This window comes from Sus scrofa, chromosome 2 (assembly GCF_054392235.1).
Source record: "Sus scrofa isolate SSC_HxYL_T2T_F1_AM1 chromosome 2, Sscrofa_HxYL_maternal_Yorkshire_Landrace_v2.0, whole genome shotgun sequence".
NCBI lineage: Eukaryota > Metazoa > Chordata > Mammalia > Artiodactyla > Suidae > Sus > Sus scrofa.
In genome coordinates, this window is record NC_139384.1 from 94888859 (window position 1) to 94908451 (window position 19593).

The following is a 19593-nucleotide window of genomic DNA, read 5'->3' on the forward strand; positions in this document are numbered from 1 at the left end:
CACTGTGGAGCTCACTGGCCAGCCCTGCCTGCCGTCAGGATGCCCCCTGCACCACCGTCCCCCTGCTGCTGTGGTGCACCCCGGCAAGCCCTGCCCAGCCACAGGAATTGCATCACCACCACAGTGCACACTGGCCAGGCGCATCTGGCCTGGGGAAGCGTCCCGCCACAGCGGCCAGCCCCAACTGCCCGCAGGAAGCACCTAGCCGTAGCAGCACGACCCAGCCAGGCCTGCACACCCTCAGGAAGCACCCCATTGCCATGGCGCACCCTGGACTGTGCCAAACTACAGTTTGGCTTCCCCAAATACACAGAAAAAGAAAAACACAAGCAAGATGAAGAAGCTCAGAAACCATTCCCAGTTAAAGCAATGGGAGAATTCACCTAAAGCAGTCAAAGATGAAACAGACCTCTGTAGTCTGACAGACTTTAAGTTCAAAAGGGAGAGAGTGAAAATACTGAAAGAATTAAGAGAAGATATGAATAGTAATGCAGACTCCCTCAGAAAGGAACTAGAAAATATAAGGAGAAGAAAAACTATAAAATTCATTTGCAGAGATACAAACTGAACTAAAGGCAATAAAGACCAGAATGAATACTGCAGAGGAATGAATTAGTGACGTGGAAGATAGAATAATGGAAATCACCCAAACAGGACAGCAGAAAGAAAACCAAATGAAAAAATATGAAAGCAATATAAGAGACCTATGGGATAATATAAAGTGGGCCAATCTACACATAATAGAAATTCCAGAAGGAGAAGAAAAAGAAAAGGGGATTCAAAATATATTTGAAGAAATTATCACTGGAAACTTTCCAAAGCTAAAGAATACCGATTTCAAGATACAGGAAACACAAAGGGCCCCAAACAAGTTGAACCCAAAAAGGCCCATACCAAGACATATTATAATAAAAATGGCAAAAGTTAATGATAAAGAGAGGATTCTAAAGGTAGTAAGAGAAAAGCAAAGTGTCAATTATAAGGGAACCCTCATAAGGCTGTCAGCTGATTTCTCTACAGAAACTCTACAGGCCAGGAGGGAATGGCAAGAAATATTTAAAGCACTGAAAGGAAAAAAATCTGCAACCTAGAATACTCTATTTCCCTTAAAAAAGAAGGGGAAATAAAGAATTTCTCCAACAAACAAAAGCTAAAAGAGTACAGCAATATGAAACCCATTCTAAAAGAAATACTGAAAGGGCTTCTCTAAATTAAAAAAAAAAAATAAATTAAAAAAGAGGAAGAATGAGGATGGAGGAAACCACAGTTAGAGAGCAGTCACTTAAATAAGCCAGCATACAGTTCTAATCATGAAGATGTTTTAGGAGTTCCCGTCGTGGCGCAGTGGTTAACAAATCCGAATAGGAACCATGAGGTTGCGGGTTCGATCCCTGCCCTTGCTCAGTGGGTTAACGATCCGGCGTTGCCGTGAGCTGTGCTGTAGGTTGCAGACTCGGCTCGGATCCCGAGTTGCTGCGGCTCTGGCGTAGGCTGGTGGCTGCAGCTCCGATTAGACCCCTAGCCTGGGAACCTCCATATGCCGCCCAAGAAATAGCAAAAAGACAAAAAAAAAAAAAAAAAAAAAAAAAAAAAAAAAAAAAAAAAAAAAAAAAAAAAAAAATCATACAATGTGGGCTAGGGAAGTAAGCAAATAGATTCTTTTTTTCTTTTTTAAAATTTTATTATTGTAATGAAGTGTTTGAGCCTACATGACTATCAGGCTAAAGCACACAGTTATAGGAAGGGGTTTACATACTTAAAAAACAGGGCAAGCACAAATCAAAACTGAAGATTACACTCACAAAAAATGAAAAGTACTCAAGCATAAAATAAATGGAGACCATCCAATCAAAAAAAGAAAGAAAGAATGGAGAATCACAGAATCCTGGAAAATGAGGTTTAAAATGGCAATAAATAAACATCTATCAATTATCACCTTAAATGTCAATGGACTGAATGCTCCAATCAAAAGACACAGAGTGGCTGATTGGATAAAAAAGCAAAAACCTTCAATCTGCTGCCTATAAGAAACTCACCTTAGGACAAAGGACACATATAGATTGAAAGTGAGGGGTGGGAAAAGACATTTCATGCCAATGGACAAGACAGGAAAACAGGAGTTGCATCACTCCTATCAGACTTTAAAATGAAGGCCATAAAGAAAGACAAAGGACACTATTTAATGGTTAAAGGATCCATTCAAGAAGAGGCTATTACAATCATCAACATATATGCCCCCGATATAGGAGCACCCAGATACATACCACAAATATTAATGGACACAAAAGGAGAAACTGATGGGAATACAATCATAGTAGGAGACTTAAACACCCCACTCACATCAATGGACAGATTCTCTAGACAGAAAATCAATAAAGCAACAGAGATCCTTAAGTAAACAATAGAAAAGTTAGACTTAGTTGACATTTTCAGGACATTACATCCAAAAAAATCAGAATACACATTCTTCTCAAGTGTGCATGGAACATTCTCAAGAACTGATGACATATTGGGGCACAAAGCTAACCTCAACAAATTTAAGAGTACAGAAATTATTTCAAGTATCTTCTCTGACCACAATGGCATGAAACTAGAAATCAACCACAGGAAAAGAAATGAGAAAAAAACCTACTACATGGAGACTAAACACCATGCTACTAAAAAACCAAAGGGTCAATGAGGAAATCAAGAAGGAAATTGAAAAAATACCTCAAGACAAATGACAATGACACAACCACTCAAAATCTATGGGACGCCACAAAAGCAGTGCTGAGAGGGAAGTTCAGAGCAATACAGGCCTTGCTCAAAAAAGAAGAAATATTTCAAACAACAACTTAACCCACCACCTAAATGAATTAGAAAAAGAAGAAGAACAACACCCGCCGCCCCAAAGTCAGCAGAAGGAAGGAAATCATAAAGATCAAGGAGGAAATCAATAAAATAGAGATAAAAAAAAAGAAGAAAAAAATCAATAAAACCAAGAGCTGGTTCTTTAAAAAGGTAAACAAATTGACAAACCTCTGGCTAGACTCACCACGAAGAGGAGAGAAAGAACCCAAATAAACAAAATGAGAAATGAAAAAGGAGAAACCACAAGAGATACTGCAGAAATACAAAAAACTATATGAGAATACTATGAACAATTATATGCCAACAAATTTGACAATCTAGAAGAAATGGACAACTTTCTAGAGACTTACAGCCTGCCGAAAGTGAATCAAGAAGAAATATATGGAGTTCCCGTCGTGGCACAGTGGTTAACGAATCCGACTAGGAACCATGAGGTTGCGGGTTTGGTCCCTGCCCTTGCTCAGTGGGTTAACGATCCGGCGTTGCCCTGAGCTGTGGTGTAGGTCGCAGACGTGGCTCGGATCCTGCGTTGCTGTGGCTCTGGCGTAGGCCGGTGGCTACAGCTCCGATTGGACCCCTAGCCTGGGAACCTCCATATGCAGCGGGAGCGGCCCAAGAAATAGCAACAACAACAACAAAAAAAAGACAAAAGACAAAAAAAAAAAAAAAAAAAAAAAAAGAAGAAATATATCAACTGAACAGACCGACCACTAGAAATGAAATTGAGTATGTCATAAAAACACTCCCTACAAATAAAAGTCCAGGACCAGATGGCTTTACAGGTGAATTCTACCAAACATACAAAGAGGAACTGATGCCCTCTTTAAACTTTTTCAAAAGGCTGAAGAAGAAGGAACACTCCCAAAGACATTCTATGATGCTACCATTACCCTAATTCTAAAACCAGACAAAGATACCACCGAAAAAGATAACTATCGGCCAATATATTTGATGAATATAGACGCAAAAATTCTAAACAAAATTTTAGCCAACCGAATCCAACAACATATCAAAAAGATCATACACCATGACCAGGTGGGATTCATCCCAGGTTCACAAGGATGGTTCAACATATGCAAAGCAATCAATGTCATATATCACATTAACAAAAGCAAAGTCCAAAACCATATGATCATCTCAATAGATGCAGAAAAAGCATTTGACAAAGTCCAACATCCATTCATGATAAAAAACTCTTAACAAAGTGGGTATAGAGGGAACATACCTTAACATAATAAAAGCCATTTATGACAAACCCACAGCATATATAATACTCAAAAGAGAAAAGCTGAAAGCCTTTCCACTAAAATCTGGAACAAGACAGGGATGCCCGCTCTCACCACTGCTATTCAACATAGTATTGGAAGTCCCAGCCACAGCAATCAGACAAACAAAGGAAATAAAAGGTATCCAAATAGGAAGAGAAGAGATAAAACTGTCACTATATACAAATGACATGATACTATATATAGAAAACCCCAAAGACTCAACCCGAAAACTACTTGAACTGATCAACAAATCCAGCAAAGCCACAGGATATAAGATTAACATTCAGAAATCAGTCGCATTTCTGTATACTAACAATGAAACTTTAGAAAAGGAATACAAAAACACAATACCTTTTAAAATTGCACCCCAAAAAATCAAATACCCAGGAGTGAGGCCAGGGATCAAACTGGCAACCTCATGTTTCCTAGGCAGATTCCTTTCCACTGCACCACGATGGGAACTCCCCACTTCCGAATTTTAATATAGGCTAACAACATACTTTCCATTCTCCTATTCTTGCCATAGGAAACAATGATTCACTTTCACATTTGGTAACTCATTGTCTCCTCTAGAGACTAGATGCTAGAAAAATATTTAAAGGGATTTCAGGATTTTCTTTTTCAGATTTAAAGTGTGCATAACTAACTGGAGATCTTTATCCAACATACTGTTTCTGGTTATTTCTCAGGTTCTTGCCTGCACACAATTCTGCTTTAAATGACTTGGTATACCTTTCAGAGACATGAAATTCATGAATTATTAATAAAGTCTCTGAATCTTTTGCGGCATTTAATTTCCTGCCAAACATTACTTTAGAGAATTTTTATGTCTCGGTTCGAACTCTGCTGGTAACCTTTTGAGATGAAAAGACATTTATTTACCTTGTGTGTTTGATAAATGATGATTGCATTATCAGCTAATGTTTCCACCACATGAAAGTTTTCTATAGTTGCTGAAATAAAGAGAAAATGTTAGTAGTCAAAAAAAAAAAAAAATCACCTTTTCCTAGAATGTGATTAATTCACTCATATTGAGAATCAAAGCAAATTCTAGTCACTGCTGCATTACCCATGCACAAATTATTCCCTAACACTATGACCCCTCCCCTCCCTATGATCCCTAATTTATTGAAGCTGAATAAGTTGTTCTATTTAGATTTAGGGCATTATGTTTGTGAAAAGTGTCAAACTACCACTGATAAACATGTTCAGAAATACCCATACTTGTAAAATTTGGTGCCTGAGGGGAAAGTGCGTGCATGAATGTGCGCTCACACACACTCACACTCTCCAAAAACTCCGAACAAACCTCAGCAGGATTCATCTACGGTTTATTATGGAAACAAAAGAGTCTAAGGCAAGAGAAGACGATAAAAGAAAAATCTTTAATTTTAGTCCTGGCTTTTCCACTAACTAGTTCTGAGGCCTTTGACAAGTCACTTGACTTATCTAAATTTTACTTTATTACCTACCTATCACACAGGATTACTGAGGTAGTGGATCAAATGCTTTAATTTACTGAGTAGCATTTTGTACAATGAAAAGCTCTATTTATTTATTTATTTATTTTTTTAAATTTATTTATTTTTTGTCTTTTTGCTATTTCTTTGGGCCGCTCCCACGGCATATGGAGGTTCCCAGGCTAGGGGTGGAATCGGAGCTGTAGCCACTGGCCTACGCCAGAGCCACAGCAACGCGGGATCCGAGCCGCATCTGTGACCTACACCACAGCTCACGGCAACGCCAGATCCTTCACTCACTGAGCAAGGGCAGGGACCGAACCCGCAACCTCATGGTACCTAGTCGGATTCGTTAACCACTGAGCCACGATGGGAACTCCAAAAGCTCTATTTAAATGTAAGGTATTATCAGTCCCTTATATGATTATCCAGATATTTTCTAAACTGACTTTGTAAACTATAGATCAGATGTACAAAAACCAGGTTAGATTTGAGATTAAATTCAAAATAATATTTATACCAAATATATTAATAATGGCAGCTTACTTTCCCAATCATTGCGAACATCGACATTCCAGAAGTAATTGCAGACTTCATGGCCCGTAACGCCTTTAACTGCATGGGTAGCTTTCAAAGGATCTAGAACAATCCCATTTTCTTCTACTTCTCTTCTATATACCTAGAGGATACAGTTAAAAAACCTGTTTAAAAAATAAAAACCAAACCCCTAGAGTACAAACATCAAAGTATATTTTAAAATTTAGCAGCTTTTTAGAATTGTATGTATGAAAACATATTTACATAAATATTCTGCTAAAAGAAAGTTTAAAATTTCCAATCACTAACAAAAACAACATAAAAATATTTAAAACTATGAATTCAGGGTACATATCAACTATGAAAAATATGAATATGTGATGAAAGACAAAATTACTATGAGTTGTTAAAATAGTAGACATATCAATTTAAATTTAGGCATTATTTACTGAACATTCGAAGACTGTTCAACATGGCTAAGAAGGCCAAATAAGCCTGGTTAGAATAAAATCTTGGTTAGAACATAATCTCTTTAGGGATACTGATTTACGGCAGCTCTGTTTAATGCTGTATCCCCAGCATCTACAACACTTTCTGAAATGCAGTAGGCACTCAATTACTTGTTGAACCAATCATAGAAAGCTAAAATCACATAAAGATTAGTGATATATTGCTTTAAATACTGAGGTTGTCCACCTAAGGTCAATCTCACTTTATTTTTATTTTTTTAATTTTTTACTTTTTGGTCGTTTCAGGGCCGCACTAGAGGCATATAGAGAGGTTCCAAGGCTTGGGGTCCAATTGGAGCTGTAGCTGCCAGCCTTCACCACAGCCACAGCAATGCGGGATCCGAGGTGCATCTGCAACCTACACCACAGCTCATGGCAGTGCCAGATCCTTAACCCACTGAGTGAGATCAAGGGTAGAACCTGTGTTCTCATGGATGCTAGCTGGGTTCATTAACCACTGAGCTACGATGGGAACTCCAATCTCACTTTAAATACTATGATTATATACATAAATTGCCGAACAAAATTAATTACTTCAAAGTCATGGAGGATTTGTACGCCAGACTGTTCTTGTGAGAAATGAAATAATATGTTACCACAGGGAGAACCAGCTCTCAATTTATGGAGTGCCTATGGAGCCAGACACTGTTACGCAGTTTACATAATTTCTCTTTTATGGTACCTCTCTCCAAACTACATTCCTTTACTTAGTTATTCATATTATTGGGACTCCTATTTTCCAAGTCACCCAAATGGGAAACTCAAGACTTCTGAGTCCTTCCCTCACATTTCACATAGTTATTAAGCTTATTACTAATCTTCCTAATCACATCTACTACTGGATACTTCTTTTAGGTAGGCTTTTATCGCCTTGTACCTGACTTACGTGGTTTTCTTGGTCTCTAGTTTCTTCCCTATCAGCCTAGTCCTGCTAAAGTGTTACTGTGTGTACAGTGGCTAGCTAGCCTACTGCTAGAGACAATAGAAAATTCTATTTAGGGAGTTATTTTATATTCCCCATAATCCAGCCCCAATTTCTCTCTCTCTAAAGACGGAGGGGCACTTTTTCTCTACCTTTCATTCCAAGAGGAGGAACTTCACCTGGACTATCACTTCTGGTTTTTCTTCACCCTTTCACCACCTCCTTCCTCCCTGGGGTGGGGGGTAGGGGGCAAAGGGACATTTGAAGGGCAAGTACGGGAGGAGGACTAGGCAGGCTTGGTTCAACCCCTTTTCCTTGTTACAGAATGTATCTTGGTCAGCTTTGGGGGCTAGTTCTTATGGGGAAGCCCTGTGATTATCTAGCTATGTCAGAAATATTATGTTTAATTATGAGGTAACATATTGGCAAGACCTTGTGGCAGCTGGTCTTCATGTTCTCCAGTCAGCTTATCAGAATCATAACTAACATCTTGGTATTTCATTTGCCTATCTCTTCTATCTTATTTCTTCATTTGTTTCTTATTTGGGAGGAGAGGTAATTAGAACATTTAATATTGTATCCCATTTGCTGGAATAATTTTGGTCAGAAGACTACACAAAACTCCTAAATAAAAAATGTGCTTTCAGAGTTCCCATCCTGGCTCGGTGGTTAACGAATCTGACTAGGAACCATGAGGTTGCGGGTTCGATCCCTGGCCTTGCTCAGTGGGTTAAGGATCCAGCGTTGCCCTGAGCTGTGGTGTAGGTTGCAGTAGAGGCTCAAATCCCACGTTGCTGTGGCTCTGGTGTAGGTCGGTGACTACAGCTCTGATTCGACCCCTAGCCTGGCAACCTCCCTATGCCGTGGGAGCGGCCCTATAAAAAGGCAAAAAGACAAAAACAAAAACAAAAAAAAGGCTTTCAAGTTTCTGTTCATGTTACATTTCTTGTATAAAATGCCTTCAACCTCACCTTTGTCACATGTCGTTTCCATTTCTAGACATAGTTCAAATGTTCCTTAATGTAAAACAATGTCTCAAATGAGAGATCTTTCTTTTCTGATTTTTCTCCACTAGTCACCTATACTTTTCATTTACTGTTATCAAACAGAACTAAGTAATTACATCTTTTTAAATGTCAATATCCCCTTTCTCCAACTAAAGTTTCAGCTTGAAGGGAAATCTTATTAAACATCTCATCTCCTTAACTTTAACAGCACCGTGGGCATATGGTAATTCAAAATTCAATGCTGTTGGAGCTTTTCAAACCAGCTCTCAATCTCTTGATCCTTGCTCTTACTCTCTGTCTCTTGTGTTTAGGGATGTGAGGAAGATTAGCTGACCAATGTCCAAATATCAAAAAAAGATGCAGTGAGAGAAGAACGAGAAGTGAGATACAGACCAAAGAGAGGAAAAAAGTGACACCTGGGTACAACATTTAGCATATTAAAAAAGAGAGAGAGAGAAACATCCAAAGAGAGAGCCATCAGCTAACAGTGACCTGTTCATATCAAAACCCCCAATTTTATTTTCTCCATGGCTTAAGCAAAACAGAGTGGTCTGGGCAAACAGTTACATTAAGATCACAAAGAAATTACGTAAAAGCTAAACCAGGAAAGCAAAAGGACATTTTATTTCTCAACATCTGGTGCTTCTTTGATCAATGTAATAATTTATTTAAAAGAAATTTTAAAATGTTCTCTTACTTATGTCAGCAGTAATAAGTATGACTGTAACAGGCTTGCAATTAGAAACCTACGACAATACATTGGCGATTACCTTCATTTCTCCTTCTTCCACAACCAACTGCCAATTGGCATCTCCGCCTACATCCTGTAATGAGTAAGTCATGTGGTTCTGCACCATCTCTTCAACCTGGCAAAGAAAAGCAGAGCGATAAGAATCCACATCCAATTAAAAGCTATGTCATAGCCTCTAAAACAGAATGATATTTAGTTTACTTCAGTTCAGAAATGATGTTTTAGAAAGCTAAGCTACCAAATGCACAAAGGTTAGTAGGTTTTACACAGTATTGACGACTTTAGTCCACATTCCAGATATCATATCCAGGTTAATGACAGGAGGGAGAAATGCAGGGAAGGAAGATGATCCACTCAAATAACATAGTGGCCTAATGTGCAAGTGACCAAAAACAAGCATTTTCTGGAAAAAAGAATTATTCCTTCCTTAATCGTTAAATGCTTCCTTACAGAGATAATGTCTTAAAGTATAAAATCATGGAACATTAAGGGTAAAAGAGGCACAAAGAGACCATCTAGACTAGTGTTCCTAAATTTAAGACTACATAAAGATATTAGAAAGCTAGATGTATGTCAAGATTTCCCTACAAAAAGGTAAGAAAACCCCTCTTATTTCATTGATAAAATTCTCTTTTATCGTGAGTACAAATCAACTCAACAAGCCACAAAAGTGGAGTTCCCACTGTGGTGCAAGGGGATCGGCAGCATCCAGGCATAGTGAGTTTAAAAGGATCTGGTGCTGCCTCAGCTGCCGCATAGATCCCAACTGTGGCAACTGCAGCTCAGATCTGATCCCTGGAGTGGGAACTCCATATGCTGATAGTCAAAAAAAGAAGAAAAAAAAAAAAAATCAACCCCTCCACATACTTGATTCCAATTTTATTGTTCTATTTTCTTCTAGGGACAATGCTAATATCCATATATGTACAACATTTGCAAATAATCACCTTTTAGTTCATTCTTTCTAAATTTCTAACTAAAGTTTTTTTTATTAAAATTGCAACCTCTGCTTTTAATCAAATTACCTCTACAGACCTTCTATAAGCAAATACAATTGAATATTTCACAATCCCAGAATTCTCAATCAGATTTATCAGTAATATTTCCTATAAGTATCGTTTGGAAATTCTCCTAGTATGAGATGTGGTTTGTGTGCTCTGTGTGTGTGTGTGTATAAGATTTTTTTTCTACTATAGTTGATTTATAATGTTCTGGCAATTTATTCTGTACAGCAAAGTGACACAGCCATTCATATATATATATAAAATATATGTGTGTGTATATTTATATATGAGATAATTTTTATATTATCCTCCATGTTCCATCAGAAGTGTATGAAATTTGTTTTTGTTTCTTAATTTTTTTTTGTCTTTTGTCTTTTTAGGGCCACACCTGCGGCACATGGAGGTTCCCAGGCTAGGGGTCGAATCAGAGCTACAGCTGCCAGCCTACACCACAGCCACAGCAATGCCAGATCTGAGCTGCATTTGTGACCTACACCACAGCTCAGGGCAACGCTGGATGCTTAACCCAGTGAGTGAGGTCAAGGATCGAATCCGCAACCTCATGGTTCCTAGTCAGACTTGTTTCCGCTGTGCCACGACGGGAACTCCTGAAACATGTTTTTAAACAGATCTGAAATGATAAAAAGATCATCTCGGAAAGAACTAGCACTTTTACCATAGATGGTTTCTAAGCACTATTTTCTAAACTTTCACTGATAATCTTGTCATATAATATTAAGGCAGAAAAGAGTTGAAAATATGTATATTATACTCTTTAGAGCTGAATACATACTTTTTAGGTAAGACAGTGGGAATTAAGAATACCTATGAGATTAGAGACAGAAAAAAAAATGTTTCTCCCAAACAGGCCCTGCCTTAAACGGATTACCTGTGACAGAAAAATGTTAAGGATTTTATTCTGCTAAAAATAGTTGTTTTTTAAAAAAACTTTAGTGTTATTTAACTCCCCCCCCCTTTTTTTTTGCTTTTTAGGGCCACATTTGTGCATATGGAAATTCCCAAGCTAGGGGCTGAATTGGAGCTACAGGTGCCAGCCTACACCCACAGCCACAGCAACACGGGATATGAGTCACGTCTGTGTAACCTAAGTTTAACCATGGTTAGGTTATATTTGGTGTGTGAGTACAGTCATGAATGCCCAAGTCATTGCCCCTGTAGTAGTATTCCATTTACTGTTTTCAGTTATGACTCTATATCAAAAGTAAGTGGGGGGAGATCCTGTTGTGGCTCAGCAGAAACAAACCTGACTAGTATCCATTAGGATGCAGGTTTGATCCCTGGCCTCGCTCAGTGGGTTAAGGATCTGGCATTGCCATGAGCTGTGGTGTAGGTTGCAGATGCGGTTTGGATCTGGTGTTGCTGTGGCTGTGGTGCCGGCCAGTGGCTATAGTTCCAGTTCAACTCCTAGCCTGGGAACTTGCCGGTGAGGCCCTAAAAAGACCAAAAAAAAAAAAAAAAAAAAAAAAAAAGAAATGGGAGACAAGGGATTATTAATCGGATGACCAGAATAAGCATATGCCAAATTTTCCTTCTAACAAGATTCAAAATTTGGGAGTTCCCGTCATAGTGCAGGGGTTAACGAACCCAATCAGGAACCATGAGGTTTTGGGTTCAATCCCTGGCCTCACTCAGTGGGTTAAGGATCAGGTGTTGCCGTGAGCTTTGGCGTAAGTTGCAGGTGAGGCTCGGATCCCACGTTGCTGTGGCTCTGGTGTAGGCTGGCAGCTACAGCTCTGATTAGACCCATAGCCTGAGAACCTCCATATGCCGTGGATGTGGCCCTAAAAAGACAAAAAAAAAAAAAAACTTCAAAATTTGAAAACAATGTTACTAGAAACACCTATGACTTAAAATAGAGATAAAACACATCTAAAATAAGAGGCAATGGAATTTCCCTCTGTGGCTCAGTGGGTTAAGGACTGGATGTTGTCTCTGTGAGGATGTGAGTTCCATCCCTGGCTGCTGCATAGGTCACACACATAGCTTGGATCTAGTGTTGCCATGGCTGTGGTGTAGGCTGGCAGCTGCAGCTGCAGCTCTGATTTGACCCCTAGCCCAGGAACTTCCATATACCGCAGGTATAGCAGTAAAAGGAAAAAAAATTTAGTAAGAGGTGATGGTACTTCAATTCTGATCTTTTCTTTCACCTCACATTTGAATCACTTAGTATGCCATTTTAAAAGGCTAGATCTTTTCTAATATTAATATAAATTTTTTCGAATATTAATATATTAATGAATTTTTCTAATATTAATGAAAAAATTTTAAGAGAAAATTGTCCTTTGATGGTACAACAAAACTGCAATGAACAAAAGTCTCAGAAGGGCTCAGACAGAGCTTAGATCTCTATCTCTTATTCACATAAAAGGGTATAATTATGCTTACTGTTAGAGTCAGAGTCCTAAAGAGATTTGTTGGATATAATAATTTATTAATAACAAGTTAACAGTGTACTGTTAACCCAAAAGAAAAAACAGTCAAGGACTTGAATAGTCAATTCACTGAAAAACACAAATAGCCAAGAAACAAAAATACCGCCTTTAGTCTATCAGATTGGCAAATATTAACTGAATTATTATTCAGTGTCAGTACAGCAAAAGAAAACTGACTCACAGAGTATAGGTGGTTCAACTATCCTAATGAACAGTGTGACAATAAGAATAAAAAACTTAGCAGTGTGCACAAATTTTGTCCTAAAAAATTCTACTTCTAGGAATATATTCTAAGGAAGTAATTGGATAAATGTACAATAATGTATATGTAGCACTATTTATTAAATAATAGAGACTAAGTGAAAATAAACTAATATTCACTATTAGGTGAGTAGATAAATCTAGTATGCACATCCATACAATAAACAACGAAATCTAGACCTACATTTACTGATGGGAAGACAGGTCTAATTATTATTATTATTATTTTTTTTTTTAAAGCTAGTTACAAAACAGTATGTACAGAATTACCTACTTTGGTAGAAAAAAATAATTAGTAAGATGTGTGTAATTATCAACATGTGTCTGATTTTATTTATTTTAACATACATGTTAGGGTAAAAGGATATGCATGAGTGGATTAAAAGTGATCTAGTATTTTATTTTTATTTACTCTACTTTTGAGTTCTGTTAAATTAGTGTGTATTACTTATACAATAAAAAAGACAAAGGTGAATTAAAGAATTATCACAACAATGTGTTCCTATGGACGTAAAAAGGGGAAAAGCTTTGTACAGAATTGTTTTTCCAATGATGCTTACCATATATTAACCTGCAGAGAGATGTACTACCCAAACTTTGATTTTTTTTTTTTTCTGCCTCAACTAAGTATGATTTCTATGTCCCTTTGATTTCTGAGATGACATCTTTAGAGGGCAACTGTATTAATGCAAATGTGACCCAAAAGACCCATTCATAAATCCAAGTCCTTCCTACTTTCTGTACACTCTGATTTAGAGCTACTTAATTTCCAGTATTTGCTCATCAGACAGACAGATGCATATGTTGCTACTAATCTCCTAGTAGAGTCACATATTATATGTTATTTTCAGGGCATCTCTCAGTTCTACATTTAATTATCCTACTCAATCAGGACTATGAACATTATTTCAACAAGAACAAGCAGGTATGAGCCAAGACTTGTATGTAGACAGCAAAGCCAAGTGAATCAACAGTTATCTGTCAGAGGCCAACTGTGCTAATGACAACAAATACTGTAATAAATACTTAAAGACCTGAATATTCTTTTTCTTCATTTCCCCCCTTTTAGGCATATTAAAGAGAATAATCAAAAGCTTAAGAACAGAAATGTATCAATCGCAAACACCATACATTAGGGAAAAAAACACACCAGAAAGAATTTGCTCAACTCATGTATAAAAGTTACACAAAAAATTAGGTAAAGAAGTAAGCCACTTTGGCAGTCTTATAAAAATTTGGGCACCTACTTCTCAGTGATATATTCATCTGTACTTAAAGGCTCTCAGTTGTTTTATATATCTCTACAGCCTGGGCCCAGATCTGGGTTCCAAAGTCCTAATTTCTAGGCACTTATCAGTGGCTTACATTCTTTTCTTGCTCCGTACATTTTCTTTCACTTATAGCCCGTGTATTTCTATATTTTAAGGGAACATGGTGACCAGTACTGATGTCTTTTAGTTAATTCTGCTTTATTATTTTAATGGAAGGTGGAGTGAGCAGAATAAACAAAATTCTCCCAGTATTAACTAGTATGGTCACTAATTTACTGTGACCATAATTCACTATTTAAAAAGCATGCATAAATGAATGAGCAAGAGGTAAGAAATACTGTAACAAATTTGGCTATGGGTGATTTCTGATAAACAACTGATCCATCTTTCTCAAAAATGTTCAAGGAGGAAAAAAAGCTACAAAAGTCAGGAAAAAAATTTGAATCTTAATTTTCTTATTTATTACACAGTTGAATACTAATGTAAATTTTATCTGCATGTCTGTTCTAAATTGACTTTTTAAAATTTTTAATGGAATATTCTGACAGAAAAATAACGTAAATAATTGTGATTAGCTTAAAGAAATAATGTTATTATAATGATAATAAAAGCTCACTTATTGAGCACTTATTACATGTTACGTTCCAGTGATAGAATTCTATCTTGATGATAGAAGCAACACTCAGAGGGTTAGAAAAGGTGTCCAATATCATGCAGGAAACCAGATTTAAACTTGGTCATTTGGACTAGAAAGCTCAGGTTCTTAACATACAATAATGTATCGCAACCCAATAAAACACAATCACCCTAAAAATACAAAGCTGAATGGCAATGATTTAAAAAGAACCTATTTTTAACCTAACGTTGACGATAAAAAATATTCCTTCAATGATACTTTGATTTTATTACAAGGACAGAGACTGCAAGCATCCAGCTTTCTGTACTAAATTCCTAAGCCTTGCTGACACTAAACAATTCAAAATCAATTTCCATTGATTTAGCATATGAACAGGAATACTCATTTATAATATTCAAAGGTAATTTGCCTAAAGTAAACACAATCTGTTCAATATTATAACGGTAATGAGAAATTTTATTTAAAAAGTTATTTCCCTGGGGAATATATTATGAGACATTTTAAATTAGATTAGGAGTGAGACTTGAAACTGTTTTAATGCTGTAACATATCCTATAGAACATGACCATAAAAGTTTCTGAATCCTGTCTGAAGAAATAGATATTACATGATACTTAAAAACCAGGTACCTTCTATTTGTTTCAATTCAATGTGAAATCTTTTAGGAGTAACTCCTACACGGCAAAATTTCAAGCTATTCACAGCAGAGGATATAAAGGGCACATGCAAGGCCTGATTGAGAAACTATTTAGGATATAAGGAAGGCCTTTTTAATGCTTGTTGTTACTATTTATCTATTTAAAATTCAAAACTAAAACAAGTGGCCTAACCAAAAGATTTCTAGGAACTGGGAAAGCAGGCTGAAATATAGCACAGAAAGACTCAAGTCCACTCTATACATTCATACAGTACCTGGGAGCTGAATCTGTGAACATCGTCAGAGGCACTGACTAGATCAATGGAAGACATGGAGGAAGAGCGACTATAGGGCTACCAGAGACAGACAAAGAAAAAACCAAGTAATCAGAACAAAGGCACAACAGAGCATTCAGTACCAACTTCCAAACACAAGATAAAGAAAGAGAGAACAAAGCACTATATGAAACAAGCTCAGCAGCAAGTGCTGACTTCATGCACCTATTATGTGTTATGCTCCAAAATCTTTCTATAAACAATGCAGTGCTTCCAATAATACAAAATACTACTACTTAATCCCAAAGAAAAAAAGAGATTTAATATCACTGGCTACACTTCTGGTTAACAACTATTTTTGACAAGCCAATCCCTATTCCCCCACCCTTTCTTTCCCCTTGAATAAAAAAGAATGAACATTATGTTCAGAAGACTTCTAACAGTTCTGGAGGATGTATATGGAAGAAAACACGTAATATCAAAAAGTCTCATTCTTAAATGCAAGAAAAGGAAGAAAACTTATACAAGAAGATGGTTTTATTAACAGTGAAGAACAACACAGCACATACTTTTGGTGAACTCTAACATTAGCTTACCTTTTGGACAAACCTATGAGTCCCCACAGAAGAAAAGGCATCTCCAGATGGCATGGCGGTAGGCCAATGTAACCTGACCTTTTCACTCTGTGACTAGGAGAACATTTAATGTTAAATGGGAAGGTTTTATAGTGTATTTTGCACCTTAAGAACGGACAGATGATATAACATTTAATTACTGAACACTTTAGTAGTACTTATTTGAATTATGAAACTACTCTGAACGTCTAAGTCTTGCCAAATCTTGACACTTCACATATCCCAATTTTCTTTTCTTGTTTTGTTTTGTTTTGTTTTTTTGTCTACACCTATGGCATGAGGAAATTCCTGGGTCAGGGACTGAACCCACAGCATAGCAGTGACCTAAGCCACTGCAGTGATGTCAAATCCTTAACCAGCTGCACCACAAGGGAACACCCCAATTTTCATCTTCTGGATTCCATAGATTCTATTTTAGACCAAGAATTAGTCTTTGGCTTCTGTTCCCAGTAAGAATCTCTAGTATCAGCATGGGATCATTTACCATGAATCAATCTTAATACTGATACCAAAATAAATTTTTTTTTGTCTTTTTTTTTTTTTAAGGGCTGCACCCGCAGCATATGGAGGTTCCCAGGCTAGGGATCGAATCGGAGCTGTAGCTGCTGGCCTACACCACTGCCACAGCAACACCAGATCTGAGCCACGTCTTCGGCCTATACTGCATGCAGCTCACAGCAATGCCGGATCCTTAACCCACTAAGCGAGGCCAGGGATCAAACCCACTTCCTCTAAGATGTTAGTTGGGTTCACTAACTGCCAAGCCATGATGGGAACTCCCCCAAATAATTTTCTTATCCAGACTCTGGACAAATTATTCCAATCATTCCAGGGCCCTGCAGGGCTGTGTCACTTACTTGAACCAAGATCACTGGTTGCTTCAGTTATGTTCCAAAGTACATATCATCTACATTTATGTCTCCCTTCCATGAAGATTATCTGGCCTTCATCCCATCAATTCACTCCTGTTAAACCACCGCTTAACCTCTTTTCTTCTCCTCAGCTCACCTAGTTTCTTCTCACTTATTCAATAAATATTTACTAAATATACTGAACCAGAAATTGTGCTGTGTTGTGTGCATGCTCATCTTCTAACTATGGGGAGAAGACAACTGGTAATTTCTGTTCAAACTATATGAACACAATAGCTAGGATCTCATTTCTCTTTTACTACTTTATTGCATATATCTTTTCCTATATCAACAAGTAATTTAGCAAATGATGTTAACTCAAAAATGTGTTACCTAAGAATACCCAGGAAGTGGCTTTGTTGTTGTGAGCTCTGTACAATAAATAGCTACTCTGTGCAATGAGAGTAATGAGCTGAACCTTTGGAACTGATCTCATGCATTATCTACTAGAGCATCAGGAATAGACTGAAATTAAATGGGTTGATAGCCACATCTTACATTTAAAAAAAACACGGTGAAAGAAAAAAAAAAAAAACCTAGAACATCCTAGAAAATGAAATACAGTGATGATACTATTTCAGATAATATTTTTGGCATCCAAAATTAGAACTCATTTAAGGAACTGAAAGTTCTATTGAGTTCTGTATAGCATCTCTTGGGTATAAAAACTAAGCAATAAGCTTTATAAATTAATGTGATGAACTTTTCATCATTGATTTAGGGAAAAAAATCAAGGAAAAGTAAACATGAAAAGCAAACAGCCACTAACGCAAGTGACTTACCCTCAGAGAAACAGACTGGTAAATGGGCAAAACAGCCATGACTGTCTTAGCAATGACAGGGAATGAACAAGCCAACTTTTCTATGCAAGTGAGTTTGTAGTATAAAACTGATAAACATGATTTATTTGCAAGACTCTTAAAGTCTTGAGAAAATAGCTAAAATTCATCCTTAAGTACCATCTAGTGGTAATACACAATAACTGCAATGTTGCAGATTTAAGGTAAAGGATCAAATTAGTCTTCAAACTAGAGTTAAAAGATTTAAGAAATGCTTTCCTTCAACTTTCACAGAAGGAACTGGGTATAACTGCTGTGAATTTAATGATGCTACAGCACTAAGCAAAGTTAAAAGTGAGGAAGTAACTGAAGGTGAAGGTAATGAAAGCAATAAAGGGATTAATAAAAAATGGGGAATTCCCACTGTGGTACAGTGGATTAAGACTCCAACTGCAGCGGCTCAGGTCACTGCAGAGGCATAGGTTCGATTCCTTGCCCAGTGCAGTGTGTTAAAGGATCCGGTGTTGCCTGGCACAGGTCTCAGTTGCAGTTTGGATTCAGTCCCTGGCCTGGGGACTGCCATATGCCACGGGTGCCGCCATTAAAAAAACAAAACAAGACAAACCCCGAATGGTACTAATATGGAAGAAAAATAAATTCTTGGTCATCTTCCTTATAAATTCATATAGTACTTGGTAGTAAAAAGAAATTCAAAGAGAGTGCTTTAATCAGAGCAAACATAGGCTTTACATTAACAGAATGATAATAAAGTTGTCAAGGAGAATAGGTAGAATATTTCTATTTAATTTCATGATAATTACAAGTGCTTCCTTTAAACAATCATTAAGCTTCTTTCTATTGCTTGGAAATTGATCAATGAAGGAAGTGACTTAAAATGATTCTTCTGCCTTTGGACTCAATGTAGACAGACTTTTTAGATTGTGAGTATCATGAGTTCAAATGCTATTCATATGAAAAAACATATATTAAGGATTTTTATAATTTTTAATAATATACATACCTGTTCTTCTATTTTGTCTTGTCTGTCAAGAGCAGCTTCAACAGCATCAAAGAATTCTTCTTCATTAATCAAACTGTTTGGGCCCTCCTATTCAAACACATAGGGGGGGAAAAAGCAGTTAATTCAAGAAAATAGAAAACAGTGATAACCTTGGGATTAACTCTGGGTAAAGTTGAAAAGTGAGTTGATAAACAACATTTCTGATTCACTTCATATACAAGGTAGGTAATAAATATCATAAAGACAAAAAAAATCTGTGCAAAATCCTGAGAGTTACAACTAATTCACTCACTCAGAACTCAAATACTGACTGTATATTGACAAAAACCATGTTAGGCTTTTAGAGTGAGGGGTTGATGAACTATGGCCCACAGGCCAGTTTCAGTTGGCTGCTTACTTTCTGTA

At 37.1% G+C, this 19593-nt stretch overlaps 1 protein-coding gene across 8 annotated transcripts in view; it reads right to left on the minus strand.

Annotated features, from left to right (window-relative positions):
- CERT1 (ceramide transporter 1) overlaps positions 1–19593 on the minus strand; it is a 128265-nt gene that overhangs the window by 13356 nt on the left and 95316 nt on the right. For 5 of the 8 annotated variants that reach the window (XR_014838076.1, XR_014838074.1, XR_014838077.1 and 2 more), the window contains 6 exons: positions 19189–19275; positions 16439–16531; positions 15843–15920; positions 9324–9419; positions 6125–6257; positions 5001–5071 (listed from right to left, as the gene is read on the minus strand). Coding sequence is in view for 2 of the 8 variants with exons in the window: in XM_085013843.1 (XP_084869969.1) it covers positions 5001–5071; positions 6125–6257; positions 9324–9419; positions 15843–15920; positions 16439–16531; positions 19189–19275 (558 nt within the window). In the remaining 6 variants the exon portion in view is untranslated. The remainder of the gene's footprint in view (positions 1–5000; positions 5072–6124; positions 6258–9323; positions 9420–15842; positions 15921–16438; positions 16532–19188; positions 19276–19593) is intronic. The other 3 variants (XR_014838078.1, XR_014838079.1, XM_085013842.1) reach the window with 1 other exon arrangement.